The sequence below is a fragment of the Natator depressus genome, chromosome 11 (genome assembly GCF_965152275.1).
Source record: "Natator depressus isolate rNatDep1 chromosome 11, rNatDep2.hap1, whole genome shotgun sequence".
NCBI classification, from domain to species: domain Eukaryota; kingdom Metazoa; phylum Chordata; order Testudines; family Cheloniidae; genus Natator; species Natator depressus.
The window spans coordinates 44,528,844-44,552,875 of NC_134244.1; the positions used below are offsets into that span (position 1 = coordinate 44,528,844).

General features: G+C 40.0%; 1 protein-coding gene across 1 annotated transcript in view; it reads right to left on the reverse strand.

Annotated features, from left to right (window-relative positions):
- Positions 1-24,032, reverse strand: part of TTN (titin) — a 308,950-nt gene that overhangs the window by 29,377 nt on the left and 255,541 nt on the right. Inside the window, exons 258-271 of the mRNA XM_074967679.1 lie at positions 23,634-23,921; positions 23,246-23,542; positions 22,856-23,158; positions 22,442-22,747; positions 21,308-21,595; positions 20,898-21,188; positions 20,515-20,802; positions 19,748-20,338; positions 19,554-19,658; positions 18,834-19,031; positions 18,450-18,746; positions 17,752-18,339; positions 17,355-17,657; positions 135-17,240 (exon numbers count right to left, since the gene is read on the reverse strand). Of these exons, the coding sequence (XP_074823780.1) occupies positions 135-17,240; positions 17,355-17,657; positions 17,752-18,339; positions 18,450-18,746; positions 18,834-19,031; positions 19,554-19,658; positions 19,748-20,338; positions 20,515-20,802; positions 20,898-21,188; positions 21,308-21,595; positions 22,442-22,747; positions 22,856-23,158; positions 23,246-23,542; positions 23,634-23,921 (21,249 nt within the window). The remainder of the gene's footprint in view (positions 1-134; positions 17,241-17,354; positions 17,658-17,751; positions 18,340-18,449; positions 18,747-18,833; positions 19,032-19,553; positions 19,659-19,747; positions 20,339-20,514; positions 20,803-20,897; positions 21,189-21,307; positions 21,596-22,441; positions 22,748-22,855; positions 23,159-23,245; positions 23,543-23,633; positions 23,922-24,032) is intronic.

Here is a 24,032-nt window from a genome sequence, read left to right on the forward strand (position 1 = left end):
TAAGAACATCTTTGGTGCTGTATAAAAATTAACAACTTCAAAGTAATTATTACAACTAATAATTATTTTACGTTAAATATTTTAAGCATATATATGTAATTTATGCTATAAGTATTTTTATTGTTGAAACAAACCTGTTATTTTAACTCCTTCTTTGGTCTCAGTGGGTACTCCAACACCAAATTCATTTTCTCCAGAGACTCTGAAGTAGTAAACAGCACCTTCTTGAAGACTGGTAACTTTGTAGGAAAGGCGATGGCAATTGTTGGTTATAGTGACCCAAGCCTTCTTGCTAGCCTCTCGTTTTTCAATGTAATAGTTCTTCACAAGAGCACCGCCATCATTCTCAGGAACATCCCAGGATAACACTGCAGATTCTTTTGTTACATCTTTTACAGCAATATTAGATGGAGGTCCAGGGGAATCAAGAACTTTGACAACTAAGGTCAAGGTAGCTGTGCTCAGGATATTTTGTAATGTTAATGCATATTTTCCAGAATCATTTCTTGTTGCTTTCTCAATGGTCAGTGAGGTACAATAATCTGAAGAATCAATAGACGCTCGTGTACGGAGATCTGTCTCTGGTTTATTCCACATTACATTTGGGACTGGTTTTCCCCTGAAAGGTACGGTCATTGTAAAAGATTCACCAGCCTTTACAATTAAAGTCTTTCGCATTTCACTATCAATATCAAAGGCAGGTTCTTCCTCTCTTTCCTTTGCTACCTGATGTTCTGAGACATCACTTGGATCACTAGCACCAACTTTGTTGATAGATCTTACTCTGAAGACATATTCAGACCCTGATGTTAGCCCAATTACAGTGTACTCTGTGCCTCTTAAATTTTGAATAGCTATTGACCAGTCAGTTTCATCAGTTTTCTTGTATTCCACTGTGTATCCAGTAACTGGGGCACCTCCATCAAATAATGGCTTTGTCCATCCAATTGTTATATTTGATCTTGTTGAGTCCAGAATCTTAGGTTTAGATGGAGGAGATGGTATGAAAACTGGATCTTCTGCCCGAATCAATGGTGAAGTGTCACATGGAAGACTGAGACCAGCAGCATTTTCTGCATAAACCCGATATTCATATTCACATCCGTCTCGAAGACCTAATGACTTAACTCTTAGATCATAAACTGGTTTTTTGTTTACACGGATCCATCGTAGGCTATTTTTCTCACGTCTTTCAATTATGTATCCAGAGATCTCATTTCCTCCATCACTGTCGGGCCTTGCCCAGCACAGGGTCATGGAATCCTTTGTCACACTGGTTATCTCTAAAGATTTAGGTGGATTTGGAACTGTAAATGGATCTAGGGCCTTGACCGCATAGCTCTCCAAAGCTTCACCAACACCATATTTGTTAACTCCCATCACTCTGAAGATGTATTCATTTCCTTTAAGTAGTTTTGTTACTTTACAGGATGTTGTTCTAAGCTCTCCTTCACAAAGTGTCCATGCAATTCTACTGGTCTCACGTTTTTCTACAATATAATAATCAATATCTGCACCTCCATTTTCTTGGGGTGGTCCCCATGACAGGTGACACTTTTCAGCAGTAAGGCCAGTTATTTCTAATGGGCCTGCAGGTGGGCCAGGTCTATCAAGTACTTTGCAGTTAACAGCCAAAGATCTTGTTCCTGCAACATTTTGTAGTGTTAATACATACTGACCCGAATCCCGTCGAATGCAATCCTTCACAGTTATCGCAGTAGTGTGATCTGTTGAGACTATTTCAACTCTTGCTTTTTCCTCAATCTCTTTGCCATCTTTTGTCCATGAAATCAGAGGTGAAGGTCGTCCTGCAATATCAGCATTGATTTTAAGGACCTCTCCAGCTTTAACAACAACAACGTCCCTAAATTTGACATCCATCATGATTCTTGGAGCATCAACATCATCTTTTACAGTCACAGGTCCAGTTGATTCAGATGGCTCACTAAAGAGTCCAGCAGCGTTCTTTGCAATAACATGGAATTCATATCGCTGATCTTCTGTAAGTCCAGTCACATCAAAGAAAGTTTCCTGTATGTTTGTGAAATTGCATTTTAGCCAACGGCCATCTGGTAGCTCTCTGCGCTCAATAATATATCCTGTAATCTTAGCTCCACCATCATATTCTGGTTTGGACCATGACAATGAGACACATGTTCTTGTAATATTAGTAACTTCTGGCTGACCAGGAGGATCACATGGATCTCTTGCAGCAGCTGGTTCACATGATTTACTGCATTTGCCTATTCCTGCAATATTTTCAGCATACACACGATATTCATACATTAGTCCTTCTTCAAGGCCAGTGACCTTCATTTGTGTATCACTTATGAGGCTTTTGTTTACTTTTGTCCAAAGAATGCTGCTTCTTTCTTTCCTTTCAAGATGATATCCAATTACTTTGCTACCTCCATCATTGACTGGTTCCTGCCAACTTAAAGTCATGAAAGTTTTAGTTGCATGTACTACTTGAGGAGTTCCAGGTGGACCAGGTGGCTTAAATGGATACTCTGCAACAACAAAGGGAGACTCAGCATAGGTGCTCCTACCATAGCGGTTTTCTGCACACACACGGAACTGATATTCAGATCCTGTGGTTAGACGCACTACTTTAATCGATGTTCTTGCAACTGCTGCAGACACTACATCCCATATTGTTGTGGTAGTTTCTCGCTTCTCCACAATGTAATTGCTAATATGGCAGCCACCATCATACACTGGAGGTTTCCAAGATAAAGTTACATTATCTGCGCTAACACTGTCAATATGTACATCAGATGGAGGTCCTGATCTGTCAAGAACAATTACAGTGATAGAAAATGTTGAAGATCCAGCACTGTTGGAAATACATAATTCATAATTTCCAACATCGTCCTTTGAAGCTTCCTTGAAGGTCAGCAAAGTTGAAGTCTTTGATGTTTGAACATTTACCCTAGTTGTCTCTTTTAAGGTCTGTCCATCTTTCCTCCAGCTAGCTGTCGGTGGAGGCCTACCTCTGATCGGCACATCAATCTTAAGATCATCTCCAGCTTTAACACTGAAAGTATTGAAAAGAAGTTCAGCAGAAGGCTGGATTTCAATATCTTTTGCAACTACTGGAACTCCAAGTTGTCTTGGATCACTCTTCCCTTTTTCATTAACAGCAATCACTCTGAAAGTGTATTCCTCTCCCTTACTTAAGCCTGTTATTGTTGCTTCTAGTGTCTTAACTTGGGTACAAGTGCTCCATTTTTCACTTCCTTTAGTTTGCATTTCCACTATATAACCAGTAATTTTACTGCCACCATCACTCTCTGGTTTCTCCCATGTAATCGTAGCAGTGTTGCGAGTCACATCTACAAGAGTTACTTTTCCAGGTGGATACGGTGGTTCAGAAACCTTAACTGGTTCAGCTGTTTCTGCTGGCAAACCAACCCCATATTCATTTGCTGCCAAGACACGGAAGTAGTAAATGCATCCTTCCTGTAGTTGATCAATTTTGAAGGTATTTTTAGTGCAGTTATTTGTAACAGTGGCATATGCCTTTCTAGTAGATTCTCGCTTTTCAATGATGTAGTTTGTAATTTTAGCACCACCATCAATAAGTGGTGGTTCCCAGGCTAATGCTACTGAATCTCTCTTAACTTCTCTGATTGTCAAGTTAACAGGTGCACTGGGGGAATCAAGGACTCTGACATTAACAAAAGCTGATTTTTTGCCACTATTATTTTCTAAAGTCAGGTTGTATCTACCACTGTCAAATCTGTTTACATTATCAATGACCAGCATTGTATATGAACTGGTAACCTCAATCTGAGCTCGGTCACTAATGGTGCCTTCTGCTTTTTCCCATTTGACTTCAGGTTCTGGTCTTCCTTTGATGGTAACAAACAGACGTAATGTACCACTCGCACGTACAGTGACTACTTTTCTGAGATCCGCATCTAGTTCGATTTCAGGAGGTTCTATTTTGTCAGCTGCAATGACTGTACCAGGTATAGCTGCAGGTTCCCCGACTCCTTCAGAGTTAATGGCACAGATGCGGAAATTGTATTGATGGTTTTCTTTAAGTTTTGTTACAGTGAACTGTTTTCCTTGTAGTCCTGTTGGTGGTGTGCAAGTAATCCATTCATCAGCAGTATCTTCTTTTACTTCCACAACATATCCCTTAATGGGAGCACCACCATCATAAATAGGCTTGTTCCATGCAAGGGACACTGATGATCTGGAAGTGTCTGTCACCTTTGGATTACTTGGTGGGCCTGGTGGATACAGTGCATCACACGCACGATAGAAAATGGATGGCTCACTAGACTCACCTACACCAGCTGCATTTTCAGCAGAAACTCTGAATTCATAGAAATGCCCATCTGTAAGTCCAGTTACTCTGAACCGCAAGTCTGTTAGCCTTTTCTTATGGCACTTGGTCCATCGAATACCATCTTTGTCTCGCTTTTCAAGTATGTAACCTTCAATTTCAGCTCCACCATTGTCTGTTGGACGACCCCATGTTACAATCATAGAATCTTTTGTGATTGCTGAAACTTCTGGCACTGAAGGAGGACCCGGAGGTTTGTATGGATTACAAGCCACAACAGGCTCAGATTCCAGTGGTTCTCCAATTCCAAATTTGTTCACAGCCATTACACGGAAAATATATTCATTGCCTGGAAGGAGTTTGGTTACTTTGTGGTTAAGAGCTTGCACATCAGATGCCACTAGTGTCCAGGAAAGTCTGCTTGTCTCTCTCTTCTCAATGACGTAATGCGAGATGCTAGAACCGCCATCATGTAAAGGTGGGGCCCATGCCAAGTAACATTTTTCTGCAGTGACACCTGTAATCTTCAAAGGACCCTCTGGAGGTCCTGGCCTGTCAAGCACTTTTACTGTGATTGGTATAGATTTTGTACCCCCAACATTGCTGAGTTTAAGTGAGTAGTGACCTCCATCAATTCTTACACAGTCTTTGACCGTGAGAGTTGTTCTCTGAAGTGTAGATTTAATTTCCATTCTTGCAGTTGTTTCTTCAAGCTCTTTTCCATCTTTTGACCACGTAATGTCAGGAATAGGTTTACCATGGATGTCAGCCTCAAGAACAAAGGTTTCTCCAGCATGAACAACAATGACATCTTTGTATTTTGGATCCAATGACGCTCTTGGTGCTTCAATTTCATCTTTAGCAGTAATTGGCCCTGTGCTTTCAGATGGTTCACTCAAGCTACCAGCTGCATTTCTTGCAATTACTCTAAATTCATATATTTGGTTTTCAACAAGACCAGTTACTGTAAATTCTGTTTCCAGTACATTTGTAAAGCTGGCTTTCATCCAACGACCTTCAGGTAGTTCTTTCTTTTCTACAATATATCCAGTTATTTTGCTACCACCATCATACTCGGGTTTTTTCCAGTTCATTGTGACATAATTTCTTGTAATAACAATGGGATCTGGGCGGCCAGGTGGATCACATGGATCACGGGCAGCATACAGTTCAGATACTTTGCTAACTTTACCAATGCCAACAATGTTTTCAGCAGAAACTCTGAACTCATATTCAAGACCTTCTTCAAGGCCATCTGTTTTATATTTGGTATCTTGAATGAGGGCCTTGTTCAACTTTGTCCAAAGAATGCTGTTTTTATCTTTACGCTCAAGATGGTAGCCAAGAACCTTGCTTCCTCCATCATTAACTGGTTCGTTCCACTGTACAATCATATGGTCTTTGGAAGCTGATGTAACAAATGGCGTTCCAGGTGCCCCAGGTTCTTTATATGGGTATTGCACAACAACTGCCTTAGAATCCAGTGGAGGGCTCTTTCCATATCTGTTTTCAGCACAAATTCTAAACTGGTATTCAGAACTTGTTTTAAGATTTGCCACTTTGATTGTTGTTCTTGCAACTGTTGCTGATACCATCTGCCAGGTGGTGGTGGTTGTGTCACGTTTCTCTACTATGTAGTTGGTTATCTGGCAGCCTCCATTATAATCTGGTGCGTCCCATGATAAGACAACAAAGTTTGCGCTAACTTCATCAAAGCGAACAGGTCCTCGTGGAGAGCCTGGTTTTTCAAGTACAATTATGCTCAGGTGCTCTGTAGCCGTGCCTGCTGTGTTTGATGCTGTTACTGTATATTTGCCAAAGTCATCCTTATTGCTTTCTTTAATATGTAAGATAGTGGATGTTGGTGTGTCATGGACATTTAACCTGGTTGTCTGTTTAAGTGACTGCTCATCTTTTGTCCAAGTAATCTTAGGGGTGGGTCGGCCTATAAATGGTACTTCTATCTTAAGATCTTCTCCAGCCTGGACACTGTAAGTATTAAACATCAGCTTGAAACTTGGCTCAATTGTCAAATCTTTAGCTATCACAGGAATTGCAAGTGCTCTGGGATCACTTTTGCCTTTTTCATTGTAGGCTATCACACGGAACTGATATTCTTGATCTGAACTCAAACCAGGTACAACTACACTGCACACTTTGGTCTCAGTGACAACACTCCATTTTTCTATTCCTTTAGGCTGCATTTCAACTATGTACCCCAAAATTCTGCTACCTCCATCATGTTCAGGTTTCTCCCACATAAGTGATGCACTTGTGTGAGTCACATCAGTGAGACTGACTTTCCCAGGAGGCAAAGGTGGCTCTGAGGCTTTCATAGCATCTATAGTTTCAGCTGGAATACCAATTCCAAATTCATTTTCAGCCATAACTCTGAAATAATAAGTTGCTCCTTCTGTAAGGTTTTCAACTTTAAAGCTTGTTTTGCCACATTTAGCACTCACATTTGCATATGCCTTTCTGGTTGACTCACGTTTGTCAATCACGTAATTCTTTATTTTTGCACCACCATCATTAGCGGGTAGTTCCCAGGATAGTACTGCATGATTTTTCTTAACATCTTTTACTACTAAATTTTGTGGTGGTCCTGGTGTGTCAAGGACTTTTACTGTAACAAATGCAGACTTCGATCCACTGCTGTTCTCTAACTTAAGAATGTACTTTCCAGTATCATTTCTATCACAGTTATCGATGGATAGTTGTGTGTAGTTTATGCCTTTTTCAATTTGAACCTTATCTGTAAATTCACCTTCTTCCCGAGACCATGTGATTTCAGGTGTTGGTCGTCCTCTGAATGGTATGTGAATCCTAGCAGATCCACCAGCTCTAACCAATATTCCTTTCCTTAGTTCTGAATCAATATCAAGTTCAGGAGCTTCAAGCTTGTCTTCTGGTTTAACAGTTCCAGGAACTGATGCAGCCTCTCCTACACCAACTTTATTGAGGGCACACACTCGTACTTTATATTCCTGATGTTCAATAAGTTTTCTAATCTCAAATCGAGTGACACGCAGCCCAGTCTGTGGAGTAGCTACTGTCCATTCTTCTTCCTCTGCTTTACAGAGCTCCACAATGTATCCTTGGATTTCACTACCACCATCATAAATAGGTTTACCCCAACCAAGTGTAATTGAATTTTTGGTGGTATCTACAACATGAGCATTAGTGGGTGGACCAGGTTTGAACACAGGGTCACAAGCTTTAAAATAGGGAGAAGCTTGGCTCGGTTCACCAGTTCCAGCAGCATTTTCAGCAGATACTCTGAATTCATACTCATGATCTTCTGTTAGTCCAGTGACTCTTAATCGCAAATCTGTAATTCTGCGTTTATTACATTTTGTCCATTTGATGCCAGCTCTGTCTCTCTTTTCTACAATGTAACCAATAATTTCGCTGCCTCCATCACTATCTGGCCTGCTCCAGCAGACAGTCATGGAATCCTTTGTGATGTTAGTAATTTCCAGTGCCTTTGGTGGACCAGGAACCACAAATGGATTTTTCATAAGTACTGGAACAGACTCCAGAGGCTCACCAACACCATATTTGTTAACTGCCATTATACGGAAAATATACTCATTACCTTCCAAAAGTTTTGTTACTTTCAGCATTGTGGCTACAGCATCTGAAGCAACAACAGTCCAGGCAAGGCGGCTAGTTTCTCTCTTCTCAACAATGTAGTGAGAAATGTCACTACCACCGTCATGGAGTGGTGGATTCCATGACAATGAACATTTTTCAGAAGTAATTCCAGTAACCTGAATTGGGCCTTCTGGCGGACCTGGTCTGTCCAATACTTTTATATTTATGGGTACTGACTTTGTTCCTGCAATGTTAGAGGCTTGTAAAGTGTACTGTCCACCATCAACTCTAATGGCATCTTTTACAATAACTAATGCCTTGAAATCAGTGTTCTTTATCTCACATCTAGCAGTTTCTTCAAGTTCCTTATCGCCTTTGAACCACTTAATGGTAGGTAGTGGCTTTCCATGGACATCAGCCTCAAGTTTGAACATTTCTCCAGCATTTACAACAATTGTATCTTTGTATTTTGGATCCATTGAGATTCTTGGAAGCTCAACTTCATCCTTTGCTGTTATTGGTCCTGTACTATCAGAGGGTTTGCTTATTGCACCTGCAGCATTCTTTGCAATGACTCTAAATTCATATCTTTGATCTTCAGTAAGCCCTGTTACGGTGAACTGAGTTTCAATGACATTTGTGAAGCTAGCTTTCATCCAGCGACCATCAGGCAAGTCACGTTTTTCTACAATATAACCAGTAATCTTGCTACCTCCATCATATTCTGGTTTGGTCCATTGTAGAGTAATTGAGCTTCTCTTAACAATTATGGCTTCTGGGCATCCTGGAGGATCACAGGGGTCTCGGGCTACATAGCACTCTGAAACTTTGCTTGCTTTTCCTACACCAACAATATTTTCTGCAGAAACCCTAAATTCATATTCAATGCTTTCTTCAAGGTTAGTTGTTTTATAATGCGTGTCTTGGATAATGGTCTTATTTATTTTTGTCCATAAAATGCTGTTTCTTTCCTTTCTCTCAAGATGGTAACCCAAAACTTTACTTCCACCATCATTAATTGGTTCATGCCACTGTACAACCATAGAGTCTTTTGTTACTGTTGTCACAAATGGTGTGCCAGGAGGACCGGGTTCTTTATAGGGGTACTGAGCTACAACTGGTTCAGATTCCAAGGCAAAGCTCTGTCCATGCCTGTTTTCAGCAAATATTCTAAACTGATATTCTGAGCCAGTTTTCAGTTTAGTCACTTTTAGGGTAGTTCTTGCAACAGCAGCTGAAACCGTTTCCCATACAGTGGTTGTTGTATCTCTCTTATGAACAATGTAGTTGGTGATTTGGCAGCCACCTGTATACAGTGGAGGATTCCATGATACTGTAATGCTTTCAGCACTAATATCATCAAACTTTACAGGCCCTCTTGGAGGATCGGGCTTGTCTAGTGTTATAATTTCAACAGATGCAGACTTTTGTCCAATAACATTAGCAACTGTGATTCCGTACATGCCGCTGTCCTCTTTGTGTGTTTCTTTAATATTCAGTACAGTGAGATTAGGCAAATCATTAATATTAACTCTTGTTGTCTGCTTTAACAGTTGGCCATCTTTTGTCCAAGTAACAGTTGGTGTAGGTCGACCAGAAATTGGTATTTCTACTTTTAGATCTTGTCCCACATGGATACTGTAACTGTGGAATGCAGGTCTTACATCTGGTTCAATAACAAGGTCTTTGGCGACCACTGGAACTGCAAGAGATCGTGGATCACTCTTGCCTTTTTCATTTACAGCTATTACTCTAAATAGATATTCTTCTCCTTGAGTTAGGTTAGTAATCAGTGCTTCAAGTGCTTTTACACATGCACATTCTGACCATTTGTCACTGCCCTTAACTTGCATCTCAACAATATATTGTAAGATTTTGCTACCACCATCATGTTCCGGCTTTGACCAGTTTAGCGATACACTATTTCTTGTGACATCATCAACTGTTATTTTCCCTGGAGGTTGAGGAACTTCAGCAACCTTAATTGGGTCAATGGTTTCTGCAGGAAGACCAATTCCAAATTCATTCTCAGCAGTGACTCTGAAGTAGTAATTGCTGCCCTCCTGAAGTTGATCTACTTTCCATGAGGTCTTGTGGCAATTTGTTGCAACAGCTGCATAGGCCTTTCTTGTTGCTTCACGCTTTTCAACAATATAATTTTTTATTTTAGCGCCACCATCCAGTAAAGGAGGTTCCCATGAAAGTGAAACAGAGTCTTTGGTGATCTCCTTAATTTTTAGGTTAACAGGTGGACTTGGGGTATCCAGTACCCTTACACTGACAAAGGCAGACTTTATTCCACTACTGTTTTCTAAAGTAAGAATGTATTTTCCAGTATCAAATCTGTTAACATTGTCAAGAACAAGGGAAGTGAAGCTGCTAGTAATGTCAATAATAGCTGCCTCTCTGATCTCACCATCCATTTTACCCCATTTTACTTCAGGGGTTGGACGCCCTCTAATAGGAACAAATAATCTTAAGGAACCACCTGCCCTTACATTTACAATTTTCCTTAAGTCTAGGTCAAGATCAAGGTCTGGAGCTTCCAATTTTTCTTCAACAATAACAGAACCAGGAACATCAGCATGCTCTCCAACTCCAGCTTTATTAACAGCACAGATACGGAATTTATATTCATGTTTTTCTAATAAATTTTCTACTTCCATATTTGTTTTCTTGATTCCAGTTGGTGGGGTACAAATTGTCCAGTCACCAACACTTACATCACATTTTTCAACAATGTATCCCTGGATTTCACTGCCACCATCATAGATTGGTTTGCCCCATGAAAGGAAAACTGAAGATCTTGTCACATCTATAGCTTTGGGATTATTAGGCGGACCTGGCTTGTAAATAGGATCACAAGCCTTATAGTAAGTGGAAGGTAGGCTTGGTTCACTAAGACCAGCAGCATTTTCAGCTGATACTCTGTACTCATAGTCATGGTTCTCTATAAGTCCAGTCACCCTGTATCTCAGTTCACTAACCAAACGCTTGTTGCATCTTGTCCAGCGAATGCCTTCTTTATCTCGTTTTTCAAGAACATAGCCCAGAATTTCACTACCACCATCTGAGGCTGGCCTTTCCCATACAACAATCATTGAATCTTTGGTAATGGCTGAGACTTCTGGGGCATTTGGTGGAAGTGGGACAACAAATGGGTTCTTTGCAATTACTGGTTCAGATTCAAGAGGTTCACCAACACCATATTTGTTTACAGCCATGATACGGAAGACATATTCATTTCCTTCCAAAAGTTTTGTAACTTTGCAACTAAGGGCTTGCACATTGGAGTCCACTACAGTCCAAACTAAGCGGCTGGTTTCTCTTCTTTCTACAATGTAGTGTGAAATGTTACTACCACCATCCTGTAGTGGGGGTTTCCAAGCTAACACACATTTTTCAGCAGTAACTCCTGTTATATCAACAGGCCCTTCAGGTGGCCCAGGTCTATCAAGAACTTTGACATGAACAGAAGCTGTTTTTTCACCTGCAACATTCTTTGCCAGCAATACATAATGACCACTATCAACACGAATGGCTTCTTTTACACTGAGGCTTGTTGCAAAATCTGTGCTTTTTATTTCCAAACGAACCGTGTTTGCTAATTCGTGATCACCTTTTAGCCAGTGAATGGAAGGTAATGGTTTGCCATAAACATCAGCATCAATCTTGAATGACTCACCAGCATTTACTATAATTGTTTCTTTATATTTTGGATCCATACTTATACGAGGTGGCTCTACTTCGTCTTTGACTGTGATTGCCCCTGAGCTTTCAGATGGTTCACTGAAAACACCTGCAGCATTTCTTGCTATGACACGGAACTCATACCTCTGATTTTCCACTAGGCCAGTTACTGCAAACTGAGTCTCAATGACATTTGTAAAGCTTGCTTTCATCCAGCGACCATCTGGTAACTCCTTCTTTTCAACAATGTAGCCTGTGATTTTGCTTCCACCATCATATTCAGGTTTCTTCCACTGAAGGGTTACTGAGTTCCTTGTGACAATTACCGGTTCTGGACGACCTGGAGGATCACATGGGTCATGTGCTGTATAACATTCAGATACTTTACTTGCCTTTCCAATACCCACTATATTTTCTGCATAAACTCTGAACTCATATACAAGTCCCTCTTCAAGGCCAGTTGTCTTAAATTTAGTGTCAGGAATAGATGTTTTGTTTAGTTTAACCCAGAGGATGCTATTTCTTTCTTTGCGTTCCAAATGGTACCCAATGATCTTGCTACCTCCATCATTGACTGGTTCATGCCACTGTACCACCATGCTATCTTTTGAGCGAGCCGATACAAAAGGTGTTCCAGGTGGACCAGGAACTTTGAATGGATATTGGGCTACAACAGACTCTGATGTGAGATATGTACTCTTTCCATATCTATTCTCAGCTGCAATTCTGAACTGATATTCACTTCCAGTCTTTAATCTACAGGCTTTTATTGTTGTTCTGGCAACAGTAGCTGACACAATGTGCCAGACAGTAGTAGAAGTGTCCCGTTTTTCTACAATATAATTGTTGATAGAGCTGCCACCATCATATATTGGTGGTTCCCAGGAAATGGTGATACTATCTGCTGTTACTTCATCTACCTTTACTGGTCCAGTTGGAGGCCCTGGTTTATCAAGGACAACAATATTAAGAGTTTCAGTAGCTTCACCTGCAGAATTTGTAAGTTTGACTAAATATGGTCCAACGTCATCTTTGCAGGCTTCTTTTATTGTTAACAATGTGCTGTTTTCTGAACTTTCTGCATTTACTCTAGTAGTCTGTTTCAGTGGCACATTGTCTTTATGCCATAATACAGCTGGTTTGGGTCGACCAACAAATGGGACGTCAACCTTTAAGTCCTCTCCTGCTAGGACACTGAAAGTGGTGAACAACAATTTGAAAGCTGGTGGAATCACAAGATCTTTTGCAACAACAGGTATGCCCAGTTGTCGAGGATCGCTGATACCTTTTTCATTCTGAGCTGAAACACGGAAGGAATATTCCTCCCCTTGTATCAGTCCAGTTATAGTGGCTTCAGTAACTTTTACCGTAGCACAGATTGCCCACTTTTCACTGCCTTTGCTTTGCATTTCTACAATATAACCCAGAATTCTGCTACCTCCATCATGTTCAGGTTTTTCCCATGACAAGGATACACTATTTCTTGTCACATCTAGCAAAGTTATCTTTCCTGGTGGCAGTGGTCTTTCTGACACTTTCACCGATTCGGGAGTTTCAACTGGAAGGCCTATTCCATACTCATTTTCAGCTAGGACTCTGAAATAATAGTTGCAACCTTCCTGCAGGTTGTCTACTTTCCAGCTGGTCTTGTGGCAATTGGCAATAACAGTTGAATAAGCTTTTCTTGTTGATTCACGCTTTTCAACGATATAATTTTTTATTTTTGAACCTCCATCTATGAGAGGAGGCTCCCATGTAAGTGTAACAGATGATTTTGTTACTTCTTTTATTTTTAAATCTTGTGGTGCTCCAGGTGTATCAAGAACCCTGACATTTACAAATGCTGATTTACTGCCTGAACTATTTTCTATTGTCAATATATACTTGCCACTATCAAATCTGTTTACATTTCCAACAGTAAGTAGAGTATAAGAGCTTGTTGATTCAATGGTAGCTTTATCTAAAGACTCTCCATGTTCTCTTGTCCATTTCACTTCAGGTGCTGGTCTTCCTTTGATTGGGACAAAAAGTCTTAAAGTACAGCAGGCTCTGATATTGACAACTTTACGTAGTTCTGCATCCAGTTCAATCTCTGGAGGTAGCATTCTTTCTTCAGCCTTTGGTGATCCAGGAACAAGGGCAGGTTCTCCAATGCCTTCAGAGTTCATGGCATATATTCGGATTTTATACTCCTGGTTTTCTTTGAGATCCGTGATGGTAAAGGAAGTAGCCTTCAGTCCTGCTGATGGAGTTACAATTTTCCATTCATCTTCTTCAGGTAGTGCTATCTCAACCATATAACCCGTGATTTCTGAGCCACCATCATAAATTGGTTTATTCCAAGCTATTGTAATTGAGGACTTGCTAGTGTCTAAAACACGAGGATTACCTGGTGGACCAGGCTTGAACACAGTATCACAAGCTTTATAGAACTGACTGGTTGGACTTGGTTCACTAATTCCAGCAGCATTTTCAGCCATTATTCTATATTCATACTCATGACCCTCTGTCAGTCCAGATACTTTATAGCGTAAGTCCGTAACAACCCGTTTGTTACATTTCACCCAGCGTAGTCCAGCTCTGTCACGGCGTTCTACAATGTAATTGGTTATTGGGCTTCCACCATCAGAATCAGGACGTCCCCAACAGACAATCATAGAATCTTTTGTAATTGCTGTAACTTCAGGTGTTTTGGGTGGATCAGGTGGCACATATGGATTTACTGCAAGAATAGGCTCTGATTCCAGGACCTCGCCAACCCCATATTTGTTAACAGCCATGACACGGAACACATATTCGTTGCCTTTTAATAGGTTAGTGACCTTCTGTTTAGTTACTGGAACTTCTGAGGCCACGTTTGTCCATGCTAGTCTGCTGGTTTCTCGTTTTTCAACCACATAGTGGTCAATCTTTGCTCCTCCATCATCCAGTGGTGGTAACCATGAGAGTAGACATTTTTCACTTGTAACCTCAGACACAGCCAAAGGCCCTTCGGGTGGACCAGGTCTATCAAGAACTTTAACATTGAAGATATGCTTTGCAAAGCCACCAGGATTAGAAGCAGTAAGTGTATATGCACCACCATCTCTTCTGGCAGAATCTTTGTTGATCACAACAGTAGAGAAATCTGCCTTTTTTATTTCTAATTTTGCTGTGTCTTCTAACTCTTTTTCATCTTTTGTCCATGTCAGGGTTGGTGGAGGTCGACCTGCAACATCAGCCTCAAGTCTGAAAACTTCACCTGCTTTCAGTACTAAAGTGTCCTTGTATTTGGCATCCACCATTATCCTTGGTGCTTCAATGTCATCTCTGCATGTTATTGCATCTGATGGCTCAGATGGCTGGCTAACTGCACCAGCAGCATTTCTGGCAATCACACGGAATTCATAAGCAGCATCTTCTGTCAGACCACTGACAGTGAAATCTGTCTCTAGTATATTGCTAAAGTTAGCCTTTAGCCAACGACCATTAGGAAGGTCTCTCTTTTCAACAGTGTAACCAGTTATCTTAAAACCTCCATCATATTCTGGTTTAGTCCACTTAAGTGTTACTGCATGTCTTGTAATGTTGAGAGGTATTGGTTTACCAGGTGGATCTATAGGGTCCAGAGCAAACACTGGATCAGATGGCTTGCTTGGTTTACTTTTGCCAGCCATATTTTCTGCTATAACACGGAATTCATATGCAATGCCATCAGTAAGTCCACTTGATTTAAAGATATTGCCTACCACCAATGCTTTACTTACAGTCTGCCAAAGAATGCTATTTCGTTCTTTTCTTTCAACATGATATCCCAAAATTGGACTTCCACCATCAGTAATAGGCTCATTCCAGCTAATGGTCATTGACTCTTTTGTGACTGCAATCACCTGAGGAGTACCTGGAGGCCCAGGAACCTTAAATGGATAGTTGGCAATTACAGGCTCTGAAGAAATGGCTGGTCCCGTTCCATATCTGTTTTGAGCTTTAACACGGAACTGATACTCAACTCCAGTAGTAAGATGAGTAGCTTTAAACATGGTACGTATAACAGTGGTTGCTAACTCAGTCCATGTGGTACTGTCAGTCTGACGCATTTCTACAACATAATTACTTATTGGTACCCCTCCATCATTCTGAGGAGGTTCCCATGAGAAAATTACAAAGTCAGATGAAACTTCATCAAATTTGATTGGTCCCGTAGGAGGGCCAGGAATATCATGAACCTGGACAGTGATCACATCACTAACTTCTCCAACAATATTTTTAGCTGATAGGGGATATCGGCCACTGTCATTTCTTGTGCATTCATTGATGGTTAGTATGGTCGCAGTTGCAGTGTTTTCAAAGTTTACCCTTTGTGTCTGCTTAAGCAGCTGGTCTTCTTTTTTCCATGTCACAATTGGTCTTGGACGACCAAGCACAGGGATCTCAATTTTGATATTGTCACCAGCTCTGGCAATTACTGATTTCTGGTAAATTCCACGGAGGTCAAATTCAGGAAGCATCATCTGCTCTTTAACAACAACTGGTCTGCTTTCTCTTGGATCACTTCTTCCAGCACTATTAACTGCCATAACCTGGAAAGTATATTCCTCATTTTCAGTTAGATTCTTCACGACATAGTCTAATGTTTTCACAGTTGTGATGTGTGTCCACTGAGTGGAACCTTTTTTCTGTGCTTCAATTATATAACCAGTGATCTTGCTACCACCATCATGTTCTGGCTTTGGCCAAGCCAGGCTAACTGTGCTCTTTGTTATATCCATAATATTGAGGCTCTCAGGTGGTGATGGTGCTTCAGAGGCTCTTACAGGTTCTGCAGTTTCAGCTGGTTCACCAATCCCGAACTCATTTTCAGCCAGCACTCTGAAGTAATATTCACATCCTTCAACCAAATTAGGAATCCTAAGGGAACATTTCTGGCAGTTGGTGGTGACGGTTGAATATGACTTTCGTGTTGCTTCCCGTTTTTCAACAATATAATTTGTTATACGTGAGCCACCATCTAATAGAGGCATATCCCAGTGCAGGATGATGCTGTCTTTAGTTATTTCCCTAGGCTTAAGATTTATTGGTGGTCCTGGTGTATCCAAGACTTTTACATTTACAAAACCAGTTTTCTTACCAGCAGCATTTTCAAGGGTCATTACATATTTTCCAGCATCGTATCTAGTACACTCTGTTATAATAAGTAGAGTAAAAGAGTCTGTATTTTCAATGTTGGCACGTGCTTTAAGTGGGATATCATCTTTCGTCCATGTAACTTCAGGAGTTGGGCGACCTTTAATTGGCACAAATATCCGAATACTCAGTCCAGCTCTAACAACAAGTGTTCTTCTCAGCTCAGCATCTAATTCAAAATCAGGAACCATTTCCCGATCTTTGATTTCAACGCTTGGAATCTGTGCTGGTTCACCAGCACCCACAGCATTGATGGCAATGATTCTAAAATTGTATTTGGCTCCTGGCTGGAGATTAGCAACAACAAATTCAGTGATTCTTAAAGCAGTTCCTGTTGTGTCTTTTACCCATTCTTCTTCTCCTTCCTTTTGATGCTCTACTGTGTAGCCAATGATGTCAAGTCCACCATCATAATGAGGCTTGCCCCATGTTAAAGAAGCACTGGTCTTTGTAGTATCAATCACTCGTGGGTTTGAAGGTGGACCTGGTGGATCTGAAGTAATGAAAAAAAGACAAAATCCCCACATTATATTAGACATGAGTTTTTATAGGTAACCAAAATATTAATACTCTATGGTGAACTCTGCAGTAAAGACATGATACTAACATGCAGCATCTTTAATTAGTACTGGGTTTGAAGCATCACTTGGTGGTCCAACCCCTGCTCTATTTTCTGCACTGACGCGGAATTCATATTCATTTCCTTCTAGGAGTCCAGTCACTTTGCATCTAAGGTCTGAAACTGGTTTCTTCGTTACTCTGACCCATCTCAAACCTTTCTTTTCTTTCCTTTCCACGTAGTAGCCTGTGATCTCACTACCACCGTCATCAATTGGCCTTTTCCAGGTAACAGCTGCACTATTTTTAGTTACATTTGTTACTTCTGGTTTTCCAGGAGGACCTGGGGGACCTAATAGGGAAAAAATACAGAGTTTTTGAAACATACATGAGCCTTGAAATACTATAATGAGCACTTGGTTAAAATGTTAACCTTTTTTACTTACCAAATCTATCCACCATTTTAACTGGTTCTGACTGTACTGGTTCACCCTTGCCGTACTCGTTCACAGCTGAGACACGGAAGATGTATTCATTTCCTTGAATGAGCTTGCTAACAACATGCCTGCAAGTTTCAATATTTTCAGCAATTAAAGTCCACAGGAGTCGGCTAGTTTCTCTCTTTTCAAGTACATAAGACTTGATGGGTGATCCACCATCTTCTGCAGGAGCTGACCACGTAAGAGTAGCTTTTTCAGCTGAGACGTTGCTGACCTCAATAGGCCCAGGGGGTCCAGGTACATCTAAAACTTTCACATGCACATGCTCCTGTTTAGTTCCAAAAGGATTGCTTGCAGTGATTGTGTATTCACCAGAATCTTTCCTGGCTGCATATTTGACATTAAGTGTGGAGGAAGTTGGAGTTGTTTCAATGTGTACAATATCTGAAGGCTTAAAGTCTTTTCCTGCTTTGGACCATGCTGAACTTGGAAGTGGTTTGCCACGGATGCTAATAGCAGACATTGTAATGGTATCTCCTGCTTTAACAGTCAAGCCTTCTTTCAAAGTAGGATCAATAACAATAGTTGGTGCCTCTGTAAAAGAAAAGCACACGTTTGTCAGAAAAGAGAGCAAGAGAGTATGTTTTAAACAATAATTTAACAAACCAACCGACTCCCCTATATTTTTGATAGAGTCTACGCACCATACTCATCCTTGCATATTATGGTTCCTGTAGGTTCTGATGGAGGACTGATAGCACCAGCAGTGTTCTTTGCTCTAATTCTGAACTCATACTTCCCACCTTCAAAAAGGTCAGTTACAGTAAATGCACAGTCTGGAACATTCACATGATTAGCTTTTGTCCAAGACTTTGAAGGCAAGTCACGTTTTTCAACTATGTAGCCAATTAACTTATGTCCACCATCATACTTCGGTTCTGTCCAAATGAGAGTTACTGAGTTCCTAGTTATAGTGATAACTTCAGGTTTCCCAGGAGGATCTTAAAAAAAATCAAAATAAAACAATAGTAAAACAAACGCCAATTTTTTCAACCCGCAGAATTTTCTTTTTTCTTCTGATGACTTACCAATGGGATCAAGTGCCACGATTGGTTCAGATGGCAGGCTTGGTTTACCTACTCCTGCCAGGTTGATTGCCATCACTCTGAATTCGTATTCCAGACCTTCAGTTAACCCTGTTACTCTGAAGTCTTTCATCCTTAATGGAGTCTTGTTAGCTCTCTTCCACAGAAGGCTATTTCTTTCTTTAAATTCAAGGTGATAACCTACAAAGATGAATAGTAAAATGTAAAATGGCAGGTAATATTATAAAAATTTTCATTTTCACAGTCAACTGCCCACCATACTATGCTGTATCTGTATGAAAGATTGGATCAGCTACTGTTGCAAGAACATTTAAAGATAGATTAAGGAATAGATATGAATGTAAATTACATATATATGCAGTTACATGATTTGTGAATGCAAATGCTAATTTATGCATGCAAATATGAATTTATATAGGTGCACCTGTTGTCCCTTCCTTACAAGATTTGGCCATATGCGCATGAAACAGATATAATGTCACAAGTCCTCTTTTTTTTTTCTAACTTTCACTGAATCTTAATTTTTTATTATTATTTTAAAAACAAGCATATATACTAAAAGAATGAAAAAGTAGTATAATTCTAAAAATACATAAGTAAGGGATACATTAAAACAAATAAAGTAATAGTTTTATTTTACTTTTCAATAAGAAGAAAGAAGAGCTAGAGGGAAAAATGGTGAGAAGGTTTTAAGGCAAATACCTGTGATTGGTGAGCCGCCAGTTTTCTTTGGGTCAGTCCAAGTTAGAGATGCAGAATCATGCCTAACATCAACAATTTTGGGTGGTGGAGGAGCATCTGGCACATCTAGAAAATATGTTAAAAATAAATTAGCATAAAAAGGAAATATCAAGATTACATTATTTTTAATGCAAAAGATTATAATTTATGATTACCAAATGGATGTCTTGCAACCACAGGGTCAGATTTAAGGCCTTCACCTACTCCATATTTATTTTCAGCACTGATCCTGAAAGTATATTCATTTCCCTCATGAAGTCTTGAAACTCTAAATGTAGTTTTCTGAACAGCAGAAGCACATGTCACCCATTTATTGTTTATATTATCTCTCTTCTCTATGATATAATTAGTGATTTCTGAGCCACCATCATCTTTTGGAGGTCCCCATTTTAAGGTTATAGCATCAGCTGTGACTTCTTCAAATTTCACAGGTCCTGTTGGGATGCCAGGTTTGCCAACAACTTTTATGGAAATAGTGCCTTCCTTACTGCCAGCACTGTTCTTCAGAGTGATTGTGTATTTTCCAGCATCACTTTTCTGGCAGTCACGTACCAAAAGAGTGGTGTTAACTGCTGTAGACTCAAAGGCAACTCTTCCAGTCTCAGTGAGTACCTGGTCTTCACCTTTCTTCCATGTTACAGTTGGGGCAGGTTTTCCTTTAATTGGGATTTTAAGATGGAAACTACTACCTTCTTTAGCTAAATAGCACAAATCAGGTAGAGCTCTTAAATCAAGATCGGGTGCCACTGCAAAAGAAAAAGGTATCAGTTATTCTTTTGAGCATAAAAACCTTTATTTTAAAATGTTAATTCAGTTCTAAACTAAACTGATATGTATTCATGCATGATGGACACTATGTATAAAGCATCATATAATTTGGATAAATGAAAGAGAGTATTCATGAATTTGGAGAAATACTTACCAACATCATCTCTTGCCACAACTGTAATCTCACTTGGAGTTCCATATCCAGCATCATTCTGTGCTCTTACTCTGAAAGTATACTCCTTCCCTTCCATCAAGTCTTTCGTTGAAAACTGGAGGTTCTTTGACCTCATAACTTCTTGCCATGAATCATCAGAAGTCATAATCTCAACACTGTATGCAATGATACGGCTTCCACCATCACTGATAGGCTTTTTCCAGGCTAGACTGCAGGATGACTTTGTTACAGCCAAAGCTTTTAGGTCAACAACTGGGCCGGGTGTTTCTAGAAGGAATAAAAACATTGGTAAGTCTCAATTACAAATTAAAAACAAGCTCATTTTAAAAGTAAAGTAGGAAAACAATATTCAGTTTTCTCACCAGAAGCTTTAATAGCATCCCGAGTTTCACAGGGGTCACCAATGCCATATTCATTTTCAGCGAGCACCCTGAAAAAGTATGATTTCCCTTCCTCTAAATTAGTTATCCTGAAACTTGTCTTTGGGCATTCCGTTGAAACTGTGGACCATGATTTTCTCTCCGCATCTCGTTTTTCAACAATATAGTTTGTGACTGGACTGCCACCATCAATTAAAGGAGGCTCCCAGGAAATAAAGGCAGAGTCCTTAGATGCTTCTTTTACGATCAGATTAATAGGAGGTCCGGGAGTATCTATATGAATGCAAAATAAATATTTGATTTAATAATCAAAATACAGAAAATATTAACTGGTATTACATTAATTTTAAAAATAACTAATACTTAAGATTAGTAATAATTCTGGCACTTACCAAGTACTTTCACAACCATGGTGTATGATTTTTTGCCACTGCTGTTCTCCAGACTCAAGACATATTTTCCAGCATCATATTTGTTTACATTTTCACAGCGTAGGAAAGTGTCAAAATCAGTTGACTTGATATCTAGCCCTTTCCTGTCTCTTATGTTGGCATTCACTTTAGACCAACTAATCTTTGGAGGTGGACGTCCTCTTACTGGCACATAAATCCTCATTGTGACTCCAGCACGTAATATAAGTACTTTCCTCAGTTCTGCATCAAGATCTCCCTCAGGAGGAACTGCATTGGTAATTAAAGATGCATACATTATAAATTCAATATTTAAATGTAGCACTAAAATTGCTGTGAGCAGAAGTCCCAGTTTACTGGCATTGTACTTGATTGGAAGGCCTGTTCCTGTGTCTCAGCTGGTGTTATTTAAATGGTGGTTTTGACCTAGATTCAAGATAATTGATAGACTGAACTTCTTCTGCAGTGCTTCCTCCTCCTCTCATCAACTACATCTCTTTTTCCCCCCCACCCATCATGTGAATCAGTCCCTCTTCCTCCTTATCTTGAAAGAACTTGTAACTCAGCTGCCTGTCCTGTACTTTTTTACCCTGCACAAGCGTAACTATTACTGGGTGGTGCTACATTTTTGCTTCATTTAGTTGTGTATGATGAAGTAGCCTGAATGTCAACAGGGGACAACAGCCCCATACAATTAAATCAGGCAAGATGCCCCAGAAAACCACAAGGTCTTAGTATAGGCAGCTGGGCTCCAAATTCCTTGAAAGGTAGGAGATACTGAAGGCCTGAGGAAGAGGAGAGAGAGATCTGGATAGTCTGAATGAGGGCTGGGTGGAAAAGGGAAAAATCTTGAAGACCCAAGAAGGTGGCAGAATTACTGGTGGGGAGACAGGAAGATCAGGCACTACCTGCCCTAAAAAATGACTCCAATCTCATTCCTCTTCAGTTGCCAATCTCCCCACACTCTGTAAAACAAGCTCTCTCAGGCTCCCAGCTACCAGACCCTCCTGTGTTCTCTTGCTACAAGCTGTGACAAGCCCCTCCTTTAAGCTTCTAAATCTACTTCATAAATCTTCACTGAAAGCAGCAAGTTCATTTGTTTTCCAGAATACTTACTTAAAATGTCTTTGGCAAGGTGTTTGTCAGGTACATCACTTGGGTCACTGTATCCAATCTTATTGACAGCATAAATACGGAACTGATATTCTGTATTTTCTGACAGTCCAGTTACCATGTAATGGGTATCCTGTAGGTTTTTCGGCAGATTGCATCTGACCCAGTTATCTGTGTCAGCTCTTTTTACTTCAACTAGATAACCAATAATGGGGCTTCCACCATCATATGCTGGTTTACTCCAAGACAGGCTTATAGAATTACGGGTTGTGTCAACCACTTTTGGGAAGGCCGGAGGGCCAGGAGGATCTGAGAATGAAAACAATAGGAAGTTACATAGAATATATTAAACAATAATACTGAGTAAAAGCATTTGGACATTTCAGAAGAAAATCAAAATAAATGTTTTTAACTTACACTGAGGATCACGAGCATATGCTGCCTTAGATGGTCCACTAGGTTTGCCTGGTCCAGCCTTATTCAGTGCTGTCACTCTGTACTCATACTCCGTTCCTTCTTGGAGTCCAGTGGCCTTTACAGTTCTTTCTATGACAGGCTTCCTGTTTACCTTGGTCCAGTTAACAGTCTTAGTTTCACGTTTTTCAAGTATATATCCAGTCACAGGGGACCCACCATCATCAGCTGGTGGCTTCCAGCTAACAGTCATAAAATCCTTTGTTATATTACTAATTACAGGTGGATCACAAGGCCCAGGTACATCTGTAAAGATTTATTGAAAATTATTTTCATATTCTTAAATGTGCATAAAACAATTAATCACAAAACCATGCTGAGCAACAAGCTTACCATATGGATTTTTAGCAACTGTTGGCTCAGTGAAGATGGGATCTCCCACACCGTATTTGTTTTCAGCACAAATGCGGAACTGATATTCATGTCCTTCTATCAGTTTTTCTACACTGCAGCTCGTAATTGGTACATTGGCAGTGACTTGGGCCCAATTTGGTCTGCTTGTTTCACGCTTGTCAACAATATAGTTAGTAATTTCTGAACCTCCATCTTCAAGAGGAGGCTCCCAAGAAAGCATTGCACGATCTGCCCACATATTGGTGATTTTAACCGAGGCAGGAGGACCAGGCTTATCTGGAAAAATTAATGATCAATAGTTATATCTCTAGCTTTTGCTATATTATCCAAGTTATAAATATGGACTAATAAATAATCTTTAACCTACCAAGTACTTTAAGCTTAATGGTTGCTGATCTGGAACCACTTGCATTTTCAGCGGTAATAGTATAGTCTCCTGTCTGCTTCCTGTTAACACTGAACAACTCCACAGTGGACAGATTTCTTTTAGTGGTGATCTTAATGCCTTCAGCTGGTTTTAAAACTTCTCCTTCTTTCTTCCAAGTAATTATTGGCATAGGTTTGCCATACACATTAGCTTCAAGACAAACATTAGTTCCAGCTTTTACTGTAAGCAATGATTTCATAGATACACCTAGTTCTATTCTGGGAGGAACTGAAAAGAAACAAAAAGAAGAGAGCTAACCAATCTAAAAGATTTAAACATATCATATGAATACCAGGTAAAAAAGCATGATTGAACATTATCAGAGTTTGCAAATACTTC